At 47.4% G+C, this 21492-nt stretch overlaps 3 protein-coding genes across 4 annotated transcripts in view; 1 reads left to right on the top strand and 2 right to left on the bottom strand.

Annotated features, from left to right (window-relative positions):
• The first annotated feature begins 246 nt into the window (after positions 1-246).
• Positions 247-1996, top strand: LOC6730359 (alpha-tocopherol transfer protein-like). The gene is made up of 5 exons (XM_002105605.4): positions 247-612; positions 696-803; positions 1282-1426; positions 1480-1693; positions 1751-1996. Exons 1-5 carry the CDS (start codon positions 338-340, stop codon positions 1903-1905), a joined length of 897 nt encoding a protein of 298 aa, XP_002105641.1. The 5' UTR covers positions 247-337; the 3' UTR covers positions 1906-1996.
• A 123-nt stretch (positions 1997-2119) lies between these two features.
• LOC6730358 (protein kinase C-binding protein 1) lies at positions 2120-10743 on the bottom strand. 2 transcript variants are annotated; one of them, XM_016177921.3, is made up of 9 exons: positions 10492-10743; positions 10236-10363; positions 8382-9404; positions 8106-8272; positions 7961-8042; positions 6409-6589; positions 3875-6333; positions 2931-3797; positions 2120-2863 (listed from the first exon to the last, which is right to left on the bottom strand). In XM_016177921.3, exons 3-9 carry the CDS (start codon positions 9387-9389, stop codon positions 2639-2641), a joined length of 4989 nt encoding a protein of 1662 aa, XP_016037129.1. In that variant the 5' UTR covers positions 9390-9404; positions 10236-10363; positions 10492-10743; the 3' UTR covers positions 2120-2638. The 2 variants fall into 2 exon arrangements, with proteins under 2 accessions (XP_016037129.1, XP_016037128.1); XM_016177920.3 differs by having other exon boundaries at positions 8382-9392.
• Positions 10744-15956: 5213 nt separating this feature from the next.
• LOC6730357 overlaps positions 15957-21492 on the bottom strand; it is a 43148-nt gene continuing 37612 nt past the window's right edge. The window contains exon 5 of the mRNA XM_016177919.3: positions 15957-21432. Within this exon, the coding sequence (XP_016037127.1) occupies positions 18974-21432 (2459 nt within the window). The 3' untranslated portion in view covers positions 15957-18973. The remainder of the gene's footprint in view (positions 21433-21492) is intronic.

Raw genomic sequence — 21492 nt, 5'->3', positions numbered from 1 at the left:
AATAAAGTTTCAAATTCAAATAGTTGATGTCATGGGGAAAAACTAAATTAACAAAAATATAGTTTTTTTCCGTGTGACCAGCGAATGCCACTGCCAGTTTTTCCTGAACACATGCTAGTCGCAACTCCCCTCCCAAAAAGCCCCCATTCCCCATCTCATCCCGAACACACGGGATTGCATGCCGAATTCCCGAAGCGAAGTCAGCCGGCCAACCAGTTTCACTTGCGAAAGCAACCAGCTTCCATTTCCATTTCATTCGAGAGTTGACCGCGCTCAATCGCGTTTCGGGCCAATTAGCGCAACGATCAGAAGTAAATCCCCGGAGCAGTCGACTAGGATGAAGGAGGCCAACTTGGAGGATCAGTATGCCAGTTTTCCGGAGATCAAGCGGCCGGAGGTGCTGAAGCTTCTCGACTGGATCCACGCGCAGCCGCACATCTCGGATAGGTTTTCCGAGGGCGAGGCCCTGCACTTCTTTCACGCCTGCCGCTACAGCATGGAGGTGGCCAAGCAGGTGCTGGACACCAATCTCACGGCCCGCACTCACCTGGAGGAGTTCTTCGTGAACCTCGATTGCGAGCGGCCCGAGATCAGGCGCGCCATGCGAACAGTGTGGGTATCATTCAGGCCAAACCTTACTTTAACTTCCGTCAATTGTGCCTATTACCCAATGTGATTTCCCTATATGTGGACAGCTCTATTGTTCCCCTGCCAGGCGCCACTCCCGAAGGATACCGGGTGATTCTCGCCAAGCTAGATGACCTGAATACCTCAAACTATAATTTTGCAGATGTTATGAAGCTGTGAGTACCAACATGTGGTTTTTGTAAGGAGTAAGGAAGAAGATTGTCTTCATATCGCCACCAAACTAAGATCATCATCATAAAATAGCTATAGACAATTCGCAAACATTTGTTTAATTCAACTTCATCTTAATGGCTGTCAGTTACTGTGATTTGCACGTCATTTGTGGCGTGATTATGACAAGCGTGCGGAGCATGAAGTGATTAAAGGTCTGATCCGAACCCTCAAACTCAGTGCACCCAAAAGCACGGAAATACATACTGGGTTGCTAAGTGTCGCCTTAATATACAGCTTACTTACAAATCACGCACCAATCATTAAGATCTGCTGCATAATGGTAGTAGTATAATTAAGAGTCAACAATTAAGCAGGCTTGACAGACAAGGGTGTAGTTCAGGGGTTGTACATATCAGTGGATACACTCCTGCCTTGGAAAGCTTCATTTCGATTTTGAACACCTTTGCTCTTCACTTCCAGCTATTGCATGGTGTTTGACTTTTGGATGTATGAAGATGGCATTCAGCCGGGTCACGTTATTGTGATCGATCTGAAAAACACTTCCTTGGGGCATGTAGCCCGCATTGGCCTGTTGCAAATGAAGAAGTTCCTTTATTACCTGCAGGTAGGTAGTAGGCCAAGCCTTTCGCTACGTTTCACCAACCATTCAATTTTCAGGAAGCGGCTGCCATCCGGTTGATAGGCTTTCACTTCATCAACATTGTACCGTTCATGGACAAGATTCTCGCGCTGATGACTCCGTTTATGAAAAAGGAACTGACCACTGTGCTCCATATGCACAGTGACCTGAAGGAATTCTACAAGTTTGTGCCCCAGGAAATGCTTCCCAAGGAATACGGTGGTCAACTGGAGGAGGCGAACGTGGCGAAAGGTCGGTCAGAGGGTGTTACTTTATATATGACAAAACTACTTGAGCAATTGTTCGCAGAGATTTACTATAAGAAGTTGCTGGACAATCGAAAGGAAATGATGGAGTTCGAGACTCGCCACCAGGTGAACGAGAAACTGCGACCCGGCAAGGCCAAAAATGCATCCGACCTATTCGGGATCGAGGGAAACTTCAAGAAGTTGGATATCGATTAGGACAAGGGCTCTACATTATTTTAGAAAATTGTTTTCTTTTACTGGTGTTTGATGACATAATTAAAGCGGACAGTTCGTTTTTAAAACCGGATTCGCAAATCTTACTTACGGTTATATTCAGCATAGCATGCTTTCGGGCTGCAGCTGCCTTTAGTTGATTGCTGTTTTAGTTGCCATTGTTTTTCATTGTGGTCTGATTATAAACCACTACATGTCATTACCCAAAAAATTAATTGTCCTTTATTTACTTTGCAGCTTAGCTTTAAATATACATACAATGTATGTAAAAACAGATGAGAATACGATGTACAGCTCTATCAAAATGAAAAATGAAAATGAGATGCCCTTACAGACTACTAGTTGCTATGATTGGGCCAAGTCCATCTGATGGCTTCACATTGAGTCTTACTTGCTAGGCGGTTAAGTTACAGTAAAACCAGCAATACTACAACAAGGTTTATCGAAATCTTAAAAGTAATTATTGAACGGTAGTATTATTTTACACTTTCGTATTCAAACTTAATCTATTAGAAAACCTTCGTCATTAGCTGCGCTCGGGGAAATGACAAATATATATATATCGATTTATATATATGCGATGACCATTTGTGTGATCGGACAAGTAAATCGATCTTTTAATGAGTTTCTCCGGAATATCAAAGAAATTATTTTCTGGATAACAGGTAGTCTTCTTGCCAATTCACTATCGTGAATTTTACTTGTTGTCTACGATTTATGGCTGGAATACCTGTTGATTCATTTGATTTTGGCGAATAGCCTGCGGGTTGTTGTTGCTGCGCATACCCTGCCCCTGCGGGTTGCTGTTGTTGATATTGTTGCTGAATGTTTGGCGCATTCGGCTATTGTTTTTACCTGAGCGACCAGTAGCTTTTGCTCCTTGCTTCTGATGCTGCTCTGCCATCATAAAGGGTGCATTCGAATTTACAGTGATGGGCAACTGAAACACGTTTCAAAAATAAGTGAGTTTCAATAAATGTGTGCTCATCAGAATGCTGTTAACTTACAGGAATATTGAAGCGCTGCACGGGCATCGCCGGATTGAGGTGCTTGGCGTTGTAGTTGGGGGGATTCCGCTGTGCGGAGATCATAGATGCCATATTATTTCCCGGCGGTGGTGTGGGCGCCATTATTACGTTTGTGCTGTTGTTGTTTGCTGGTGACGGAGCAGTCAAGGGAGCTGTCATCGTGGTGCTGACCACTGGCCGAAGGTATGTAGTGGCGGGCAGCTTGAGCATGGCCTCCTGATTGGATTGATTCATCAACGTCATCATGGGCGGCCACTTTTTGGAACTCGAAGCGCTGGCAATAGGTTGTGCAGATGGACAGGCGGCTACTGTCCGCATTATCTGCGAACTGGGGCTTGGGTTTGTAATTGATGGAGTCGCCGTTGGCGTGGCCACTTTAGCTTTGGCACGTCCAGGCTCTATAATCGGAGCCGGAACTGAAGGTGAAACTGGGATTGTCGGTGGCACAGACTGACCACACGAGGCAGAATGTCCAGGCCAGTGCAGCTGCTGGCAGGGATAGTCGCAATAGGATGTGTTCCAACAGCAGTACAACTGCGCCTCACGCATGCAATTCGCACACCACTGCTTCCGCTTTGCATCCTCGACCGCCCGCATCAGCTCGATGGCGTTCTGCTGTCGCAGTTCGGAGATCACGCGTTTGTGCTCTTGCTCCAAAGTCTTTCGCATTTCGGCAATCATTATCTCGCTCGTGCGATGCAAGTCGTTTATTTGACGGTCATAGTGCTGCTTCAGACGCTCGTTCTCCAGCGACAGGCCGGCAATCCGGGCTTGCAGGACACTTTGGTCCCCAGTACCCATGTCGCTAAGCGTGTCCTCGATGACTGAGATAAAGTAGTCGGTTATCTGCGAAATTAGGGATAAGGCAAGACAGAACATTGAATAAAAATCGTGTACGAATTCAATTTAAGAAGCAAACATACCTTGTGTGCGTTCTCCTTCAGTTTTTGCGAGACCGGTCCGGCTTGTGAGGGATAGATTTGGGAACCATCCGATCGGAGAGCCCCGCGTGGACGAGCTATCAACTTTGGCACACCGGAGTGCAGCAGCATTTCACTCAATGCCGTGGCTAAGCCCGGAGTTATGGGATCATTAGGATTGGAATCACTGGACAAGACGTCGTTTGCCGTTCCGTTCAAAGCGCTGGCCAGTAGACCCACAGGTTGTCCACTGTTAGTAATTGAGTCTTCTTGTGATGTGGGAGTGGCCACTGGAGGAATACTCAATCCGGCTAAAGGTGGGGGCATCGAGACTGAGCCGGGAACGCAAGAGGAAGTTGATACCGTTGAGGTATTCTGCAGTGTGTTCTTGGAAACGGCCCTCAATGGTGGAACCGGAATAGTCATCGGACTGTGTGCGTTGCCGCTGCTGCCCTGCTCCACTGGAATCACTACCATGTTGGATCGGAGCAAAGAAGACGTGTTGGTGGCTGGTGGAGCAGTCGGCGGTGGGGAGATCGGGATACGATCGTTTTTTCCTCGAAATTGAAGGTGTGACGCAGACTTTCCCTTGGGCAGTGGCAGTGGCGGTGGCGGTGGCTTGCTAACAGCAATCGTGCTAGTTGGCTTTGGTGATGCCGAAGGTGAAGGTGCGGTTGACTGGACAGGCGAGTGAGTAGGAGAGGGTGCCTGTGGTGTACCTGCTATGGGAACTTGTTGAACCCCTTTACGTTTTCCGACCGTATCCGTGGACTTGCCTCCCTGTTTCTGGCTTAACCTTTGGATCGTGGTGTCGCCCACAAATCGAACCGGATCAGCTGTCGCAGGTGATTCCTCTCTTGGCGGTAAAGGAGGAGGCGGGGGCATAGGCAAAGGCATAGGTGGCACGGATTTCAACCTTCGACTCACAATAGACTGTTCCGTTTCCATTTCATCTTCGCTGAGAATCTCTTCCTTGATACTGACTTCTTCAGAAGGTGCATCGACTGGGTTTGCTTGGTAAGCCGGCGCGGCAGCTGGCATTTGAGATTCCGGCTGTGCTGTTATTGTCTCCTGTTGCAAGGGAACTTGATTAGTTTGAGGTTGATTAGCCGGTGACTCTTCCTCCATTTCTTCTGGCTCCGACATCACCTCTGTTTTAATTTCTATAAACGGAATAACTTTTTTGATGAGCTGTTCTTGTTGCCTCTCGACATCGGATTGTTTTGGGTTCGCTGCTTCATTCCCTTTTGGGATATTCGGTTTTGGAGGTGGAGCTGTTGGAGGAGGAATGGGAACAACAGCTGTGTCCTCTGCTGTCTGCTGTTGCTCGCGTGGTATCTTTGTGATGGTCACTCCCTGGCGTCGTCTGACCAATTCCACCACAGAAACCACAGACGCAGATAACGGGGATGCCGAGGAAGTATCATTGGCAGCATTTTCTATGACATTTTCTTCATCTTGTAAATTTTCATTCTGTGTTGAGATGGTAGGAGATTTTGAGGGCTCTTGGCCATTTTTTTCTGGCTCTTCAATTTGATTATCCTGATTATCGTGCTGTTTCCTAGCATGCTTTGACTTTCGTTTGTGGTCGCTGGATTCGCTGGTGAAACTGGCATCACTTAGAGAGTGCTTGCGTTTCGATGCCACCGCTTCTGAAGTTTCAACGGATTCTGAAACTATTTTGGCAGCTAAAGATTTCCTTTTGAGCAACACCTTGCAACGAGAGTCGGTCAAAGATTCCCCAGATCTGGGTATAACCTCATAGTTGTTGCTCTTCACATTTGAGTGATCGCTGCATCCGGTCCCTGTTACTGAAACAATATCAACCTCCGAAAGTTTTTTTGTAGGACTTGGCGATTGATCCGATTCGTTTCCCGATTCTGTCGCCTTTGTTTTCTTGACGATAGAGAGCTTATCGTCCGCAGTCTTGCGTATAAGAAACTGCAGCGGTGTCTTATTAGCCGGCTCCAGTTCCCGGTCGATAGCCGCATACACGCCAGGCATCATCTGCTCCAGTTGTTGTTGCTCTTCCAGAGGATCGTAAGGGGTGCGATAGGGAGCATAATTGAAAGCGCCAATCTTGCGCTTGATTTGTTCGATGTGAATCTCAACCTCCCTTATGCATTCCGCCAAATCCCTTGCCGATCTCCGGCTGGTTTGCGTGTTCGGATTTTTAGCCGAATAAAGAAAGCAGTCCTTTACGGGCACGAAAGCTCGGTCGTGTTTGCCGAAGAATCGCACATTTACCAGAGTTGAGTTTGATGAGCCCATGGCTTTCGCGGGCCAATAGGGGAATCCCTTTAGTTTAGCCCAGAGTAGGAGATGCGGATGCCGGCACACCTTCACGAACCACTCGTCGCTGGAATTGGCATTTAGATAGCATTCAGGACAGGTGTCGATTTCGTTGGCCTCCTGTCGACACACCTTCACCACAGCCTTTGAGGCCTGTTCCACTTTGGCATCTACGAGATAAAATTCATTAGAAGCAATAAACAAATGAGCTTTGGCAGGGAGGTTTTCAAACGAATCGCACTCACCGCCGGCATCCAGGATAAGAGCGTTATGCTGTATCCATTTCACTTCGCCGAGAAACTCCTCTGTGCTTTGGTAGGCCCCATTGCGGATGCACTGCGCCAGACTCTCGAAGCTCACAGGGTTCACAAAGTACTTTTTGCAAGTCAACGGAAAGACCTCCAGCGGCGACCGGAGCTTATGTGCCTGCAGATTGAGATGGATGTGGAAAGGGTGCATAAGTGGCGGATCTGAATTCGTCGTGCGGCGAAGAGATCGTTTCTTCAACGAGCTTCTGTCGTTTGAGAACGAGTTTTCGCTTCTACCCAGATACGCCGATTGTATGTATATGTATATGTATATCCATGTCAAGGCGGGGGATGGGTACATGGGTCTGGGTGTAAAGAGAGAACGGTGAGCTGAGCAAATATATATATTGCTGCTATCTACTGTTCCTTGCGCGTCTTCATGCTTCTGAAGTATAAGTACACGCGGCCAAGGTCTTAAATGGCGACCAAAGATACACTACTGTGTACAGAGAAAAGTCACAAATGGGCTCAATGTAGTAGCAACACGGCATACACAAAAATATTATAGATACTATTGTTGTTAGCCAGTGGAAAAGAAAAAGAAAAGTTTCAATACGTTTGAAGAAACTGTTGGTATACAGAAATTGGTATACTAGTAAATGATTATCCATACTGCTAGGTCTTGTACACCATTGTTATAAAAAAAAAATGAATGACTCTATTTTACTATATGTATAATATCGCTCCTTTGGTTCACTAGTTTCCCCCTCGGCCCATTTGTTGGGCCTGGCATAATAAGATAGAATTGAACAGTCTATTTGCGTAGCTCAGACCATTAAACCGCATTATCGTGTACATGAGGCCCTCACGAACACAATCACAGCCATCCATTAGCCACACCAACAGGCCTTTGGCCATTGGAATCGACTGGCAGATAAGTAAGCGCAGAGAAGTAACCACGTGAGTCGTTAAACAGCCCCGACTAATGCCCACATCTGCTGTTGGAATGGAGCCATGCCGGATGTGCATATGTGGGGCTTTAGCTTCAAGGGTCAAGGGAGCGCAAAGCAACTTGTTGCCCAAGAACACAATACCCCGGCAGACCAGCGAGATATTCAGGTGTCTATCTGCTCGTCCACTGAACAAGAGAAAAACTGGGTCTTCTACAGTGGAAGCGAGTGGAGGCGGCAGAGAGCGCAAAAATCACATACGTATAGCCCATATTATTAGCAGCTGCGGGCGCAATAATGGCACAATCAATGCCACCCCTAAAATGCAATATCGATGAATGTCTTTAGCTTGATTGAAAATCTTTGGTTTAAACATAGAAGTTACCAATGAGTTATCAGCAAGTATTGAAGCTGAAAACCACACATTTGGTATATATGTACACATGTATATGTGTATCTGGCGAGGCACAATATTTTCGCGTGACTTTTGATACATACAGAGAACGGCGTGGAATGATAATGAAATCTCGACAAGGAACAAACTACAATACATATAGAGCCGATGGAATATGAATTGCGAATTCAGCACATTCACTCACCCCGCGCACATGCTTCATACGGTCCAGGGCGAAGGAAAGCAGCTGGCTTAGTAGATCCGCCGAAACTCCATTGCGCCGCAGTCTGGAAACGCAAATGACCAATATATAAATAGGTTTCATTTATAAAGAAATGCAAGACAGTCACCTCTTGGGGGCCGCCTCGATCACCTGACACTCGGGGCACTTCCAGGAGGAGTCAAACTTGGTGGTGGCAGGTCGGACGCAGTAAGAGTGAAAGGATCGCAGGCACTTGGAGCACGGCATCAGCTTGCCGCACTTAAGGCATTTCCAGCAGAACGGGTCCCAGCCGGGCTGCAGGAGAGGAAAGAAAGAAATCATTAATTGTTTGTCTACCCGCAATTACTGGATTTCTCAATCGTAATTCTCAAAATAATTTCTACCAACTTTAGTCACCACTCACCGTAGGTGGCTCCTCATATATGAGAGCCAGCCGCTCGGCCGCCTCCTCCTCTGGAGTTTTGGCCGTGGTCGTCTTTGCGTCACTGGCATCCGAGAAGAGCGAGCTGTCGCCTTCGCCGGATGTGTTCAACGCCACTTCCGATTCCTGGTCATCGTGGATTATGCGATCAAGAAAAGCATTATGCTTCCTCGCGAATTCCTCGTTCTCGCTGCGTAGGTTGCTGCGTCGGGGGCCCTTATCATCAGTGCTCCAACTGTTGCTCAAGGATAGAGTTTTGCTTCGTGACCTGCAGCGGGTGGCCATTGAGAATGCGGGAACGATGTTTCTGTTCTCCGCATTTAGCCGCTCGCCATCTTCAAAGGCCATCGATCGTCCTCTCGGCCTGCAGGTCGTTACGCCCCAGGTGATGTCCTCGTCCTGCCAGTCGTCATCTGAGTCGATGATGGGAGCTGGAATGCTAGTGCTCCGCTTAAGAGCAACCTTTAGAGATTTGTTTTCATTTTTGGAGGAGGCATTTAAGCTGCGGGACAGCTCTCCACCTACTGCCTGAGTGGCGAGATTCCCGGACACATAGCGCGACTTTCGACGCTTCAGATTGGACACCCCAGTCACAAAGTTGCTGAGGACCTGGGATTCGATGTGTGAGCGCTGCAGAGCAACCATTTCCTTGGGTACTTTGCCTTTGTTGTTTGGCGTGGAGGACTTGGCCTGATGCTGTTGTGGCTGCACCTTCGTCAACTTCATGGTAAGCGAGGAGCCCACGTTGACGTTCGAGGGACTCGAACTGGACGAGTTGCTGCTGCAGTTGGCCGACCCAGGCGGCGCACTGACAATATACTTTTGACGCTTGCTGGGCATGATGACCGGCTCCATCTCGACGGGGCCATCCAGCGAGGAGCTCTGCAACTGCGGCTGTGGGCTGCCGATGGCGGAGAGGGCCTCGAAGTCCGGCCGAGGAATGGATTTTAAACTATCCCCACTGCTGTCGCTGCTGTCCGTGCTTTCCATGCTCTGCGCGAAAGACTGAAAATGATTCATTTATGGAACAGTCTGGCAATTGAGAATTCAAAATAATTGTTTCATGTTTTGCCTTTTAACTTATTTTTAGTTCTTATCTGTCAAAATTCGTGAGGTTGACTATAGCTATTTAAATGATAATGCTGCTCTATAAATACATTTTAGGAATCCGAAATGTGCAGTATCCTTATGTGCAATATTTGGTTTTAAAAATACAAGCAAACTTGAGACTCCTAATTAACTATAATATCTACGAATCTTCTCATGTTCCAACAAATTTAATTTTGAGTAATAAGCAAGAGAGGACACCACAGTTGAGCGCAGCAGCTACTATTCTATACTTAGGTGCAAGATACCTCTCATGTTTTACGCGCAGGTGGATCGAATCAATTCGGCTAGTGATCCTGATAGGGAATACATGAATCTAGTTGCTTGAATGGGTCCGAAACCAACTATTCTACCTGTAACACCTTTCTAAATGAATAAAGTGTATCCTCTTACTCTTGGAGTAATAGGAATTGCAGTGTGAAGGTGGGAGCACCCAGTATGCAGAGAGACCTTCAATTTCGTTAACAAGTACATATTTTAGCCATAAAATCAGAGACTTGGAAACCGCAAATACGATATGCTAAACCATATCAGCCCGACTCGCCAAAGTGTGCCGAGTGTGACGAATTCGCCAAATGGGAATGTGTAAATGCAAAGTGTCACGGAATCGTGCGTGTTGTGTTTGCCGTTCTTTTTGCGTCACCAGCGCAACTTCAGCGAGTGCTTGCGGCGTGTTCTCCGCGTTTCCTACCTATTTGCATCTGGGTTCGCTTTTCAAATTTTACGCACCTGCGATGTTCGCGGTAGGAAGCCTCACTGTGACCACTCTTCCCCTGGCGACTTGCAAGCCGGAACCATAACTGAGCGATTTATTTCGGGCCGATCTGTTTCTGGGCTAGATTCCTCTGCCGCGGCATCTGCAAGAAATGTGCGCACGATGAATTTTGTGTTTTCAGTGTGTTGGGCTGCATGGCCAGGTTTGTTGGTGCAGAGGGGAGGGGGAAGAGTGCTACGCGGAAAGCGTTTCCTTCTGCCTGGCTCTTACCAATTTCTTACGGCTGTGTGCGAAAATCGCCGATTTAACTGGACGCCTTTAAGCACGCCGTCTCCAAACGCCGGTTCGCGAGCCTTCTACGTACGGCGATTGTCCGATGATCGGCGCCCTCAATTGATGTAACGCAGCGCCTTCCTAGTTTAATTAATGGTTTTGTTGTAGTTTATTTTTTCCCGAAGTAACAGTGCTGCCAGATGACAACAGTCCCGAGTCCTATCGAGCTATCGTTGTAGGGAAATGGATCGAATAAGCTTATTCGATAGATGGGCTGCTCTAGGGCGACCACAATCGGAACAACATTGGCGCGCGTTTCAAATGTTTAGGTTATTATCAACGATCCGACCAACGATCATCAATTTTTAATCTGCATTACTAGGCAAACTAAGCTGTCGTAATGAAAAACTAAATAAGAGCTGCCCCTTTCAAAACTCACGGGCAGTTGGCAACGCTGGCTGGGGCGAATACTCGCTAAGCGAACTAGTTGGCAATATTCGTCGACGGAAACTTTGCTTTTCAAAAGTAAAGTTTGATGAGTTTATAAAGTTTTCAATATGTGTTGAAATATACATATTGGGTGTATTCTCATTATTACGTTTTGGAAATTCATGAGCTGACACAGATTGCCAAATGACTTCCAATAATACACAAAGTGACAGAATCCAAACAACAGGTCTAATAGCTTACCACCGCTTACATTTTGCCCTATAAATTCAGAACATTAATCATGAATTAATCAATGCAAAAATTAAACGAGTTTAAATAAAGGATTACATTAAATATGCGGCCACGAGGGCCGTAAAATTTACTACTAGTCAGGGATTAGATTGGAAAGCACTAGGCCATAAAAGTAAATCAGCCACATGGTGGGACTAGGTCATGCATCATAATTTCAGGTAATTAAGTTCGGTTTTATGCGATGATCTGCTCTAATTTGGCTTTGCAAAATAATGAGCCAAATAATGACCAGAAATGCAAAAGCATTTACATGAATTTATAATGGAGCGCATAACCTTGAAAGTTCCATAAATCATTGGGCAGCTTCACGAAAAATCTTCTACGGCAATTCGAGGAGTTTAATTAAAATTAAAAGGCTGCGCCAACGAGACCAGCTCTCTGGACCCTGGACATTCTCCGGCACCACTTCCCGACTGGATATAGCCCTGCTGGCAGGTAAACAAGTTATGAATCCCATTACATAAACCATTTCCCAGGCTGACAATACCCAGCGATGTGTCTGGTGTGGGCTGGGGGGGATTCGTAGCCCAAGGACCACGACCCCACAGCGGTTGAACTTCTACAAACGGTTTTCATATATTCATGGCAAATTATAATGCTGCGAGAGTATAAAATGCGACGAAGAAAGACAAAAGTTGCCCCATTCATAAGGGTCACACTCGGGCAGACACGGCCTCCAACCACCTGCCACCCACTGAGCCAACCACCCACCCACCGACCGCCCACCTGTAATATGGACCCCATACCCTCTGATGGCTTCCGAAATAGCGACAATGTCGGGCTGCTGCTGGCCACGTGTAAACATGCATCTCCATATATCAATAAATTGAGATTACTTACATAATTTGTATTCCAAAATCCAAAAACTGTTAAAAAAGTTGCCTTGGCCCCTTTTTCATACGATTGGCTCTGTGTGTGTGTATGTGTGTGTGTATGTGTGCAGTACACGAGTACATTGTGGAAAAAGTTTTTCTTTTCGAGTGAGAGTGGCTGGGGAGTTTTCCTCGGGGAGCAATTCGGTTAATATTCCGAACATAAATTTGCAAAGGAACCACTTTAATCAATGGCCAGGTAGGGGCGTCCGTTCAAGGGATAGGTGAGGCACATGGTATGTATATGGATATGTATAGGGCGCAGGGATCAAAGGACGAGACCCCCCCCCCCCCCCATGCCATTGGCTCCTCTCCGAGGTGCAATGTACCATTAAGCGGCGGTATTGATTTGCCTGAGAAGATCAGAACAATGGGCGTGTGGCTGCGATTTTTCCGGCTCATTCGCAACTGATTTGGCAGGCGGAGATGCAAATATCTGGTTGGCTTCACCCAGAAGTTTCAAAAGGGCTCACTTTTGGGTAACGTTTAATAATAACTAAAGGCGAAGGGTACCTTTTGCCGCTCCTATTTATTTAATAATAGGAGTTCGCTAACCATCGCCAGCGGCAGGCATAAATTGCAGAGTACTCCGGCTAGCCATGGGGGTTCGGATCCGGGACTCCATTCCGGACATTGTTTGTTTTTCTGGCGGAAAGAAGATGGAACAGTAAGTGGGACAGAGGCAGGGGTCCGGGTAACCGGCGATGCGTCCCATTCATAACCCATATTCAATTTCGTTTTGCAGCTCCGGCGCCGCAGGCTGCAGTTCTCGGATTCCACTGCCAGTGCATCCTCATGGTCGACGGCTTAGCCAACTTGCATAATCACTGGCATGGACTGTGAATTTATAGAAAGCTTTGCGGGCACCTGAGTCACGAGCCCGTGCCCAGTGGCCCTCTGCCCCAGCCCCGCCCACTGGAATGCCCACTCAAACGCCCACTTGAACGCCCACTCCCACTCGATCGCCCACTCCCAATCTACTGACCAATTATTGAGCCGTTGCCAAATGCAAGGCATAAAATGAGCGCACATATTGCCGGGACGGGCAGCGTGGGGAATCGGATTGCAGCAAGGAGCCGGAACGGAACGGAACAGAACGGATCGGATCCGAAAGTGGAGGAAAGGTGCGGGGCGGCTGTTGGAGTTGGCATTAGTTTTGGAGGAGGACCAGGAGGAGGATGCTTGTGGCAGCGGCGCAGAAACAAGAGCAATAACTGTTTGGCAAACAGATTTATTTTTGTTCCTAAGTCCTCAGGAGCGGAGTTTGTGTTTTGCGGATTTCTATTTTGAGCTGCCAATGCCTTGAATCCGACTACTCTGATACTCTTTTTTTTTTTTTTTTTTTTTTTTATTCGCACGGGTCCCACGGCCACACCTCCCGCCCAACCGACCGAGGGGCGCTGCCGTGTATCGTACGGCTCGATTCGCGAGAAGATATAGACGCGATATAAAAAATAGAATAGGAACGAGGAAATTATTAACTATGTTAAATATTAGTGTTAGTAGGATCTAATTATGTAATAGAAAAGATAAAATGGATTGCTTTAATAGCGGCAGAGAGTCAAGATTACAGATAATAGGATAAAGTCTATTATAGTCAGAACATAAAACTCTGTAAGGGTCATGCAACTCATAATTAGATCTACAATGATTTAAGATAAGGGGTATATAGTTTCTAGTGACTCTACTTGGAACCGAGAAGTTAAGCCGACTAATCAAGTCGGGACTCTCAACATCCCCACGAATAAGCTTACAAATAAAGGATGTTATTACTAATTATATGTGCAAATTAAGTATTCTGGCCAAATATTCCAGTTAGAAGAAGATTAACTAGTATATTATTCCATCAATCTAGTTCACCACAAAAATTCCCAACATGATGCGCCAACTGTGGTTGCTAACACCTCCTCCCCCGAGCAATCTAATTCCTAAATGTTCAGAGATTCATTCGAGCCAAACTCAATTATCCATTTAGGGACAGCACAAACAAGGACCGCTCCTGGCCATCCCTTTGGGCCCTCGCCCACGGCCCGCACAAATATTGGTTTCCAACTTTCATTGCCACTGCGGTGTGGCGTCTGCGAAGCCCGGTCAAAAGCAGAAAAGGCCTCTCCCTCCGGCTGCTACAGGCTGTTTGCTCCTGGCTCGTGGCTCCTGCTGATGCTACATTAAGTGCATGTTTTGACTGCGCCGCATCCTCGCAACCCGACTCGATTCTGACCACAGACAGCCAGGCCCACACACTTCAGCCTGCCATCCGAGCACCCAAGGGCGGGGGGGAGTGTGAGCGGACGTGGGCCGCGTGGGTGCAGTGCATCATTTTTGCATTAGAAAAGTGCAGGGCCATGAAAACTGTAAATAACCTGGAACACATAAGACTGGGGGTCGGGCCAAAATCCCAATGGCTGCGCTGCTGGGCCAGCCGCAAATTATGCTTGTCAAAAATGAATGTTGCATACGTAACGGAAAGCAAGGAAGGCTGCACTGGGAGAAAAATCGTAGATTTTAGCACACAACTCGAACCTTGACTACCGTGCGCTGGAGCGATCAAAAAGGTGAGTACACACTAAGCTTGTATACCTTCTCCCAGTGCATCTAACGAGTGGGTGGGCTGCCTGCCAGGAAAAGCCACAAAGTGCGACTAAGCGGGAGTCAAGGGGGTTGGAGGCGGGCGAGGCGAGGTCGCTGCTAGAAATCGCAGCAGTTTGCGGTTGTCGTCATCGGCGTACGTGCTCGATGCGTGGCAATCGGATTCCCCCGAGGGTCCGCACATGGCCCACGTATCCAAGTATCCACGTATCCGCATGAGGACTCGCACACGGAGTGCGGACCACGGCCAAGCCAAACCATAGCTAAGCCAAGCCAAGCCGAAGTCGGTGCCAACGGCCCTCGAATCGCTCCTTGGTCTTGGTCTCGGTCTGATTCTGGGCTCTGGGCTCTGGGTCGTGGTGGTTTTGGCCAAAATCGGCTGTGCTGACACCGAAGGAGCTGATGATGACGGCGACGGTGACGCTGACGCGGCTGCTGACGCAGATGCAAGGCCAACTTTTGACTAAATGGGCTCCAAGTGCATTAGGACGGAAATGTTATTACAGCGAGACACTGGAGAAAACATAATCCATTTAAAGGTCATTAAATGAAGATAACACATTGGACAATATGAAGGTATTTGCACAACTCATCGATGCGTAAATTCCCTTTGATTGGCATTAAATGTTAATTTCCCAGTGGCACGTCGACTTTCATTTTCCGGATGAACGGTGCACGGCGCTGCGGGCGACGAAGCGACCCGGCTTTTTCCTCAGTGTACTTCCTTCGCAGTCATTATTGGAGCATTTGGTAAGGTGGCTGTGGCACTGGGAAGCGGAGATTAGGCGCGGAAATGCTCCGAATGTTCGTTTGGTTATCGCCAGCAAACATTTCAAAATGGCTATGGCGAAAGTCGGAAATTTGATATGCCAAAAACCGTTTACGATCAACAAGTGATAGGAACGGGGCTCATGGCAAATTATGCAGATTGGCTGGGAAGGGGTGAGGTGAGGAGTGGTGGGGAGTGGTGAGGAGCGGGGTGCCTATGGGGGGAAGGACCTAGGATATTGAGGAAGTTGGCTGCAGTGTTTGGCGAGAACTTTCCATCAAGTGCGCAGGAAGAGACATTGATTTGACTGCAGCGAAGTTTTCCATTATGGAAATGTCATCAAATCGATTTTCCCCCCTCGTTCGGCCTTGTTTTTCCTCTTGTGCGACGAGGCTGTAATAACGGTATGCTAAATGCCGAACTGAGCTGGGCTGGAAAAACGAGCATGATGCATGCAGAGCATACAGCACAATATGTACGTAAAGGCTTTGTTTTTGGTTTTATTAAATTTATTCATATTTCTCTTTGTGTTCTTCTGTTACTCGTATTATTACAGTAATAATAATAATTATTATTATTCCATCTATGTTAATATAGTGTGTAATAAAGCTTGACAATCTATTAATGCTATTACAATGTATTCTCGGTTATATTGTTTGTTCAATGTCCGCTCCTTCCGGTCTGTCCAGTTCGTCTCCGTCTCCGTCTGCGTCGCTATGACCATGTCCACGTCCGTGTCCATGTCCGTATCCGTGCGTCCTGTCCACAAGTGGGCTCGTGTCCTGTCGGGATGTTTTGTATTTATAAATGCGTATACGAGTTCGTGATGGATTCTGGTTCAGATTCTGTGCGGCTCGTAGGATTTGGCTAATTTCAGCATTCGAATGGAATTCAAGTTAAAATGCAATGTGCAATGCAATGTTTTTATGGTATTGTACAAAATTGTTACTACTATTCATCATTCGAATTTAATTTATTTTGACAGCACTTCGCAGCGCCCATAAAAAGTTAATTTTGCCGCTCCCTCGGCCGCTCAATAGATGCCACATGCAACGCCAACAGATGCAGATACCCAAACAAGACACACGGATACGCAGATACGTATCCACGTATCCCCGTATTCGCAGATACTTTTAGCATCTAGGTATCTGGTTCTGTGGGCGCCTTCCATTTGCATTCAAGCTGAGTAATTAAAATCATAGTTACATTTCCATCTCCGTCAGGAAAAACGCGTAGCGGTCGTGGAAGTGGAAAGTGGAAATTGGGAACTGGTGAATGGAAAATGGTAAATGGCAAATGGGAGACGTAGTTAAAAGCATAGTTTAAATTTTCTCTAGTCGGGCTCTCGCTATTCTCATTACCCATTACTCTATTTGCGTGTTTACACTTGTCTTTGCTCTCGCTCAGTTGGCGGTTTCCATTTGGTTTTAATTAGTTAAAACGATTTAAAATGAATAAAATATTGGCTCTGTCTGCGCGAGTATGATGTAATTAAAATGGCCTATGTACAGGGTCCGCCCCTCCCGCCAAAGTATTTGTATCTGTATCTGTGTCCGTATCTGTTCCTGTTTCAGATTCAGATTCAGATTTAGATTCGTCCATTAGAGCGGGCGAGTAATGCTTTTGATTGAATCATCCACTTTGCGCTGTCAAAAATGAGGTACGCAGGGAAATTCAGTTAAATTATATGCGGATTAAACTAGAATGCCGTGTTTGCCGTGCTTTGTGTGTGCCGTGCAAATTTGCTCTGGTTCAGTTCATAATAGCAAAATACAAAAATCCCTTCGCTGGAAACACTGGGCACACATTAAACAACAACGGCGATAAAACAAATAACGGATAACTACGGGGTGAAGGGGTTAAAAATCTCATGGAAGTTGTGCAAATATTTGCCTGCATACTTTCCCATAATTATTATAGTAATTCATTGCATTCATGTGTTTAATTATTCCGCACACACACACGCTCATACAGACACACACACACATGCATGCTTGCATTCACACATTTATCATGCGAAGGGGCGGCGAGTGGGCGTGGTCATGTAAGTGGAATTTATCGTGTACTTATATTGACTTCTATAGCTTACTTTTACATTACCAAGCTCGAATTTGAAACTTTCTACAGACACAAAAAATCCATTTAATGCGCGACCTCTGTTCTCGTGTGCTCTCTCTTTCTCTCTCTCCTCTACAAACATGGATCTCGATAAATGTTTACATTGCATATGTACTATATATAAGATATACACATCGATATAGCCTCGCTTGGGTCGGTCGTATTTGTTTTTCATTCTTTCTACATCCAGATTACACACAAGTACAAACATATGCAGATGTACATATACATACATGTATAGATATTATGTTGCGTAAATGTTAATGTCGTACCCTATTCAGATATAGTTTTGATCTACTTGCAGGACTTCGAGGGGAAACGGAGAGGAACCGAAGGTGTTCTAATCTGAATGCTAGGATAGTGGGCGTGGGCTACATCTGAGATTGACTAAATCATAGGTACTAAGTGTTCAGCAAATACTACGCTTAAGTAACACGTCTAAACAATCGCATGAGGCTAACGGGTTAAAAACAGACCTTAAAAACATTTGGCACGACTCTGTGATATATACTCTTCGATACTTTTCGATACTTTTCGGGTAGTGAGCATAAAATTATTTTGATTTAAAAGTCCTTAAGCAATAGGAATACATTTACATATGTACAAGAAAGGAACTATTTTACGGGGTGAGGGGCTAAAACTAGATAAAGTATTTATATATCCAATGCACATCGAGGATTATAAGGGCGATTATATGGGGCGTAATAATATATATATGCATGCCTAGAGATATGAGTTCCGCGTCTCACACCATCCTATACCAATCTAATCCTATTCAGTGACTCGTCTCTAAAACTCTAGCACCCCAGAAGCAATTTGTCTAAGACTCGACCATCTATGGGACCAATACATCTGCGATTAATCGTACTATACACCTTATGAAGATCAGTTTTGGTCGCTATACCTTATAGAATACTCCGCTGTCGACCTCTATGAAGGTGCAGGCTTCGAGGGGACTACTACCAAATGCTAGCTAGGATTGGGACTCTAATGGAGTATGAATTAGAAGTATATTCTGTAACGGTATCTAGTCTGAGAGTGCAATCCGAATGGAAAATAAACGTTGTCCTTGCTCGCCTCGCTATTAACTCAACATTTTGGAAATCTATAATTTTGATTGGGATGTGACACGACAGTCTCATATGGACTTCCATTTAATGGCTAATTTAGTTCTCAATAATGAAAACCCAATCGAGATCCTGTCCGCATTTCTTGTTGGTTCTATGTTCCTCAGATGTGAATGTGATGCAGTCAATAGATTGTGTGGGTCGCTACATATACATATGTTCATTTAGAGCACTCGTTTCTCAAACTGATATGAACCAAACGATTGCCAAGGGTTTCTGGGGACACGAATCTATTGACCTATTTACACCTGGGTACCGTAATACTAGAGCGACACGAACTCGCCAGGACCGCCGCCCTTGTCCTGGCTTTGAGTCACCTCCTGCGCCTGGTGAAGATCCTGCGACTGCTCCGGCATTCCCTTGGTCTGACTCTCCGCCTGGCCAAAGAGCGTCTCGTTTTCGTAGCGCTCCTCGTCGTGCAGCGAAAGATTGGATCCACCTAGTCCTCCGCTCGCGGTGATCCGCCGACCCATGTTGTCGTACTTGGGGTAGGCAGAGCTATCCAGCGGCCTCATGGGCGTCACCTCGACGGGCGGCGATTGGCAGGCGGAGGGCGGTGGAGGCGCATTGTTGATGCAGCTGGCGCAGTTGCTGGGACTCGGGTGATGGCACTGCACCACCGCGGTTACGGCGGGCGGCGGCGGCGGAGGAGGCAGCTCCATGGCATTGCTGTGGTACGCCGACTGGTGGGGGTCGTAGCCACTGGCCTCCAGGTTGTAGGTCACGATTTCATCATGTGTGTAGAGTCCGGATGGCTGGTGTTGCTGTTGCAGCTGCTGGTGCTGCTGCTGCTGAATCTGCTGTTGCTGCTGCTGCTGTTGATGTTGATGCTGCTGCTGCTGCTGATGCTGCTGTTGCTGCAAGGAGGTGTCCTTCTTGAGAATACCTCTCCGGGCTGTGTGTCTCGGCAGAGTGGCAAACTGACCCTCGGGCACGGCGACTGCACCAGCACCACTCTCCTGTACGTCCTGCATCCTCTTCGGAATGTTCAGCAAATCTGGATACATGTTCAGGTCCGCACCATCCAGCATGTCCTGTGTGACGGATACCCGGATGAAGATGTTGCCCCCAAACGCTGGATTCGGGACTATGTTCGAACAGAACTCTGGGGGCGGTGGAAAGACGCCCACGTTCAGCGGGAACTCCTCAGAGATCTGGGCAGGATGCGAGTGGGCATGGCCTGCCATTGAGGTGGGCACGCTCATCATGCCGCAGGTGGGATCTTTGACCTGCATCAGCTGTTGCCGCATTCCACCACCACCTGCAACCTGTTGCTGTTGCGGCTGCTGCTGCACCAACATGCTTCCATGTCGATGACTCTCCACCGCATGGATCTCTATCTGGTTGAAGCCCATTCCGGCCGAGTCCCCCTTGTTCATACCGATGGAAGTGGGCTGGTTGTCGATGCCATAGCTGTCACCGCGATCATTGGTGGTCGTGGTGACGCTCGAGTCGAGAAGTTTCTTTTCCTGGTCATTGAAGCTAACACTCGACTTCACGCCGGCCTTGTTGGCATGTCGGTGCTGGCGGGTGGTGCGTTTGCAGAGACAGACCACAAACGAGATGGAGATCAGCAGAAAGACGGTTCCGAAGATGCCCATGATGAGGCCAAAGTACCAGAAGGTCTCCGGCGTCTTCTCCAGCACATGCTGAACGATCTCGCTGAGGTAGATGCTGATGTTCTGCGTCATGCTGCCGATGGAATTCGAGCCCGTGCAGGCGTAGGTTCCAGCATCCAAGCTGGTCACGTTGAAAACGGTGAGATTACTCCACAGCTTATCCGAGGCGATGCTCTCCGAGTCGAAGAGCACGTTGTCGTTGTCCAGTATCTTCCCATTCAGTTCCCAAGCCACCTCCGGCAGGGGATCGCCGTACACCAGGCAGCTAAAGGTGGTATTACTCCCGATGTCGATGTTCTGCACCTCTTCATTGTTGAAGATCTCAACCCGCGGCGGACAGCCGAAGAGCTCGTCGTCCACGCTGTCCCAGGTGCGATCCTTCTGCGCCGGAGGACCCTTGCACACCAGACTCACTGAGCTCAGACGGCTGTTCACATACCAGCCGCGGAACTTTCGCAGTTTGCAGTTGCACTGCCAGGGATTCTCCTCCAGGGAGAGCGTCTTCAGATTGGCCATGTGCTGGAACACGTACTCGCTCAGGCTCTCCAGCAGGTTGTTCTTTAGGTTGAGGAACTCCAGCAGGTTAAGATTGGCCAGGGACATGGGATCGATGTAGGAGATCAGGCAGTCGTGCATGTCCAAGGTGCGCAGATGGGGCAGAATAGGAAACTGATACGCCGCCAGGCGCTTGAGGGGATTGCCATTCAAATAGAGTATCCTCAGACGATCGTTCCCCATGAAGGTGTCCTTGTCGAGCATCTCCAGCTTATTGTCCGACAGGTCGATCTCCACCAGTATCTTCAGATTGCGGAACGACTCCTTGTGTATGTACTGCACCTCGGACTTCTTGAGGTAAATACGCTGCAGGTTCAGCAGCCCCAGAGTGGAGAACTCCTCCCGGTTGAGATACGGGATGTGGTTGTCATTGAGCACCAGCACCTGCAGCTCTGTGCTCAGGGTGTTCGGAATGGTGGTCAGCTGCAGGGAGCTGCAGATGGCCGACTTCTTGCCATTGGTCCACTTGCAGGTGCAGTTGGAGGCGCAACTCAGGGACCAGTCATCTGCCACAGTCCAGGCCACCAGGCACAGCAGAATCCAGCAGACTAAAGGAGAAATGAGGAAAACGAATTTAAATGTATTACTTATAAATCACATAGCGATAT

This window comes from Drosophila simulans, chromosome 3R (assembly GCF_016746395.2).
Source record: "Drosophila simulans strain w501 chromosome 3R, Prin_Dsim_3.1, whole genome shotgun sequence".
Classification (NCBI taxonomy): domain Eukaryota; kingdom Metazoa; phylum Arthropoda; class Insecta; order Diptera; family Drosophilidae; genus Drosophila; species Drosophila simulans.
Note: the sequence above shows the minus strand (reverse complement) of the source record. Positions and strands in the feature narration are given on the sequence as shown.

What these genes read in the sequence shown, in the direction of transcription:
- LOC6730358 (XM_016177921.3), bottom strand. Translation starts at nt 9,389, where the DNA reads ATGGAAAGCACGGACAGCAGCGACAGCAGTGGGGATAGTTTAAAATCC. An exon ending in TATATGAGGAGCCACCTACG is followed by an intron (nt 8,273 to 8,381) that starts GTGAGTGGTGAC and finishes CCTCTCCTGCAG; the next exon opens with CCCGGCTGGGACCCGTTCTG. An exon ending in TGAAGGAGAACGCACACAAG is followed by an intron (nt 3,798 to 3,874) that starts GTATGTTTGCTT and finishes CTAATTTCGCAG; the next exon opens with ATAACCGACTACTTTATCTC.
- LOC6730359 (XM_002105605.4), top strand. Translation starts at nt 338, where the DNA reads ATGAAGGAGGCCAACTTGGAGGATCAGTATGCCAGTTTTCCGGAGATC. An exon ending in AGGCGCGCCATGCGAACAGT is followed by an intron (nt 613 to 695) that starts GTGGGTATCATT and finishes ATATGTGGACAG; the next exon opens with CTCTATTGTTCCCCTGCCAG. An exon ending in GGAGGCGAACGTGGCGAAAG is followed by an intron (nt 1,694 to 1,750) that starts GTCGGTCAGAGG and finishes AATTGTTCGCAG; the next exon opens with AGATTTACTATAAGAAGTTG.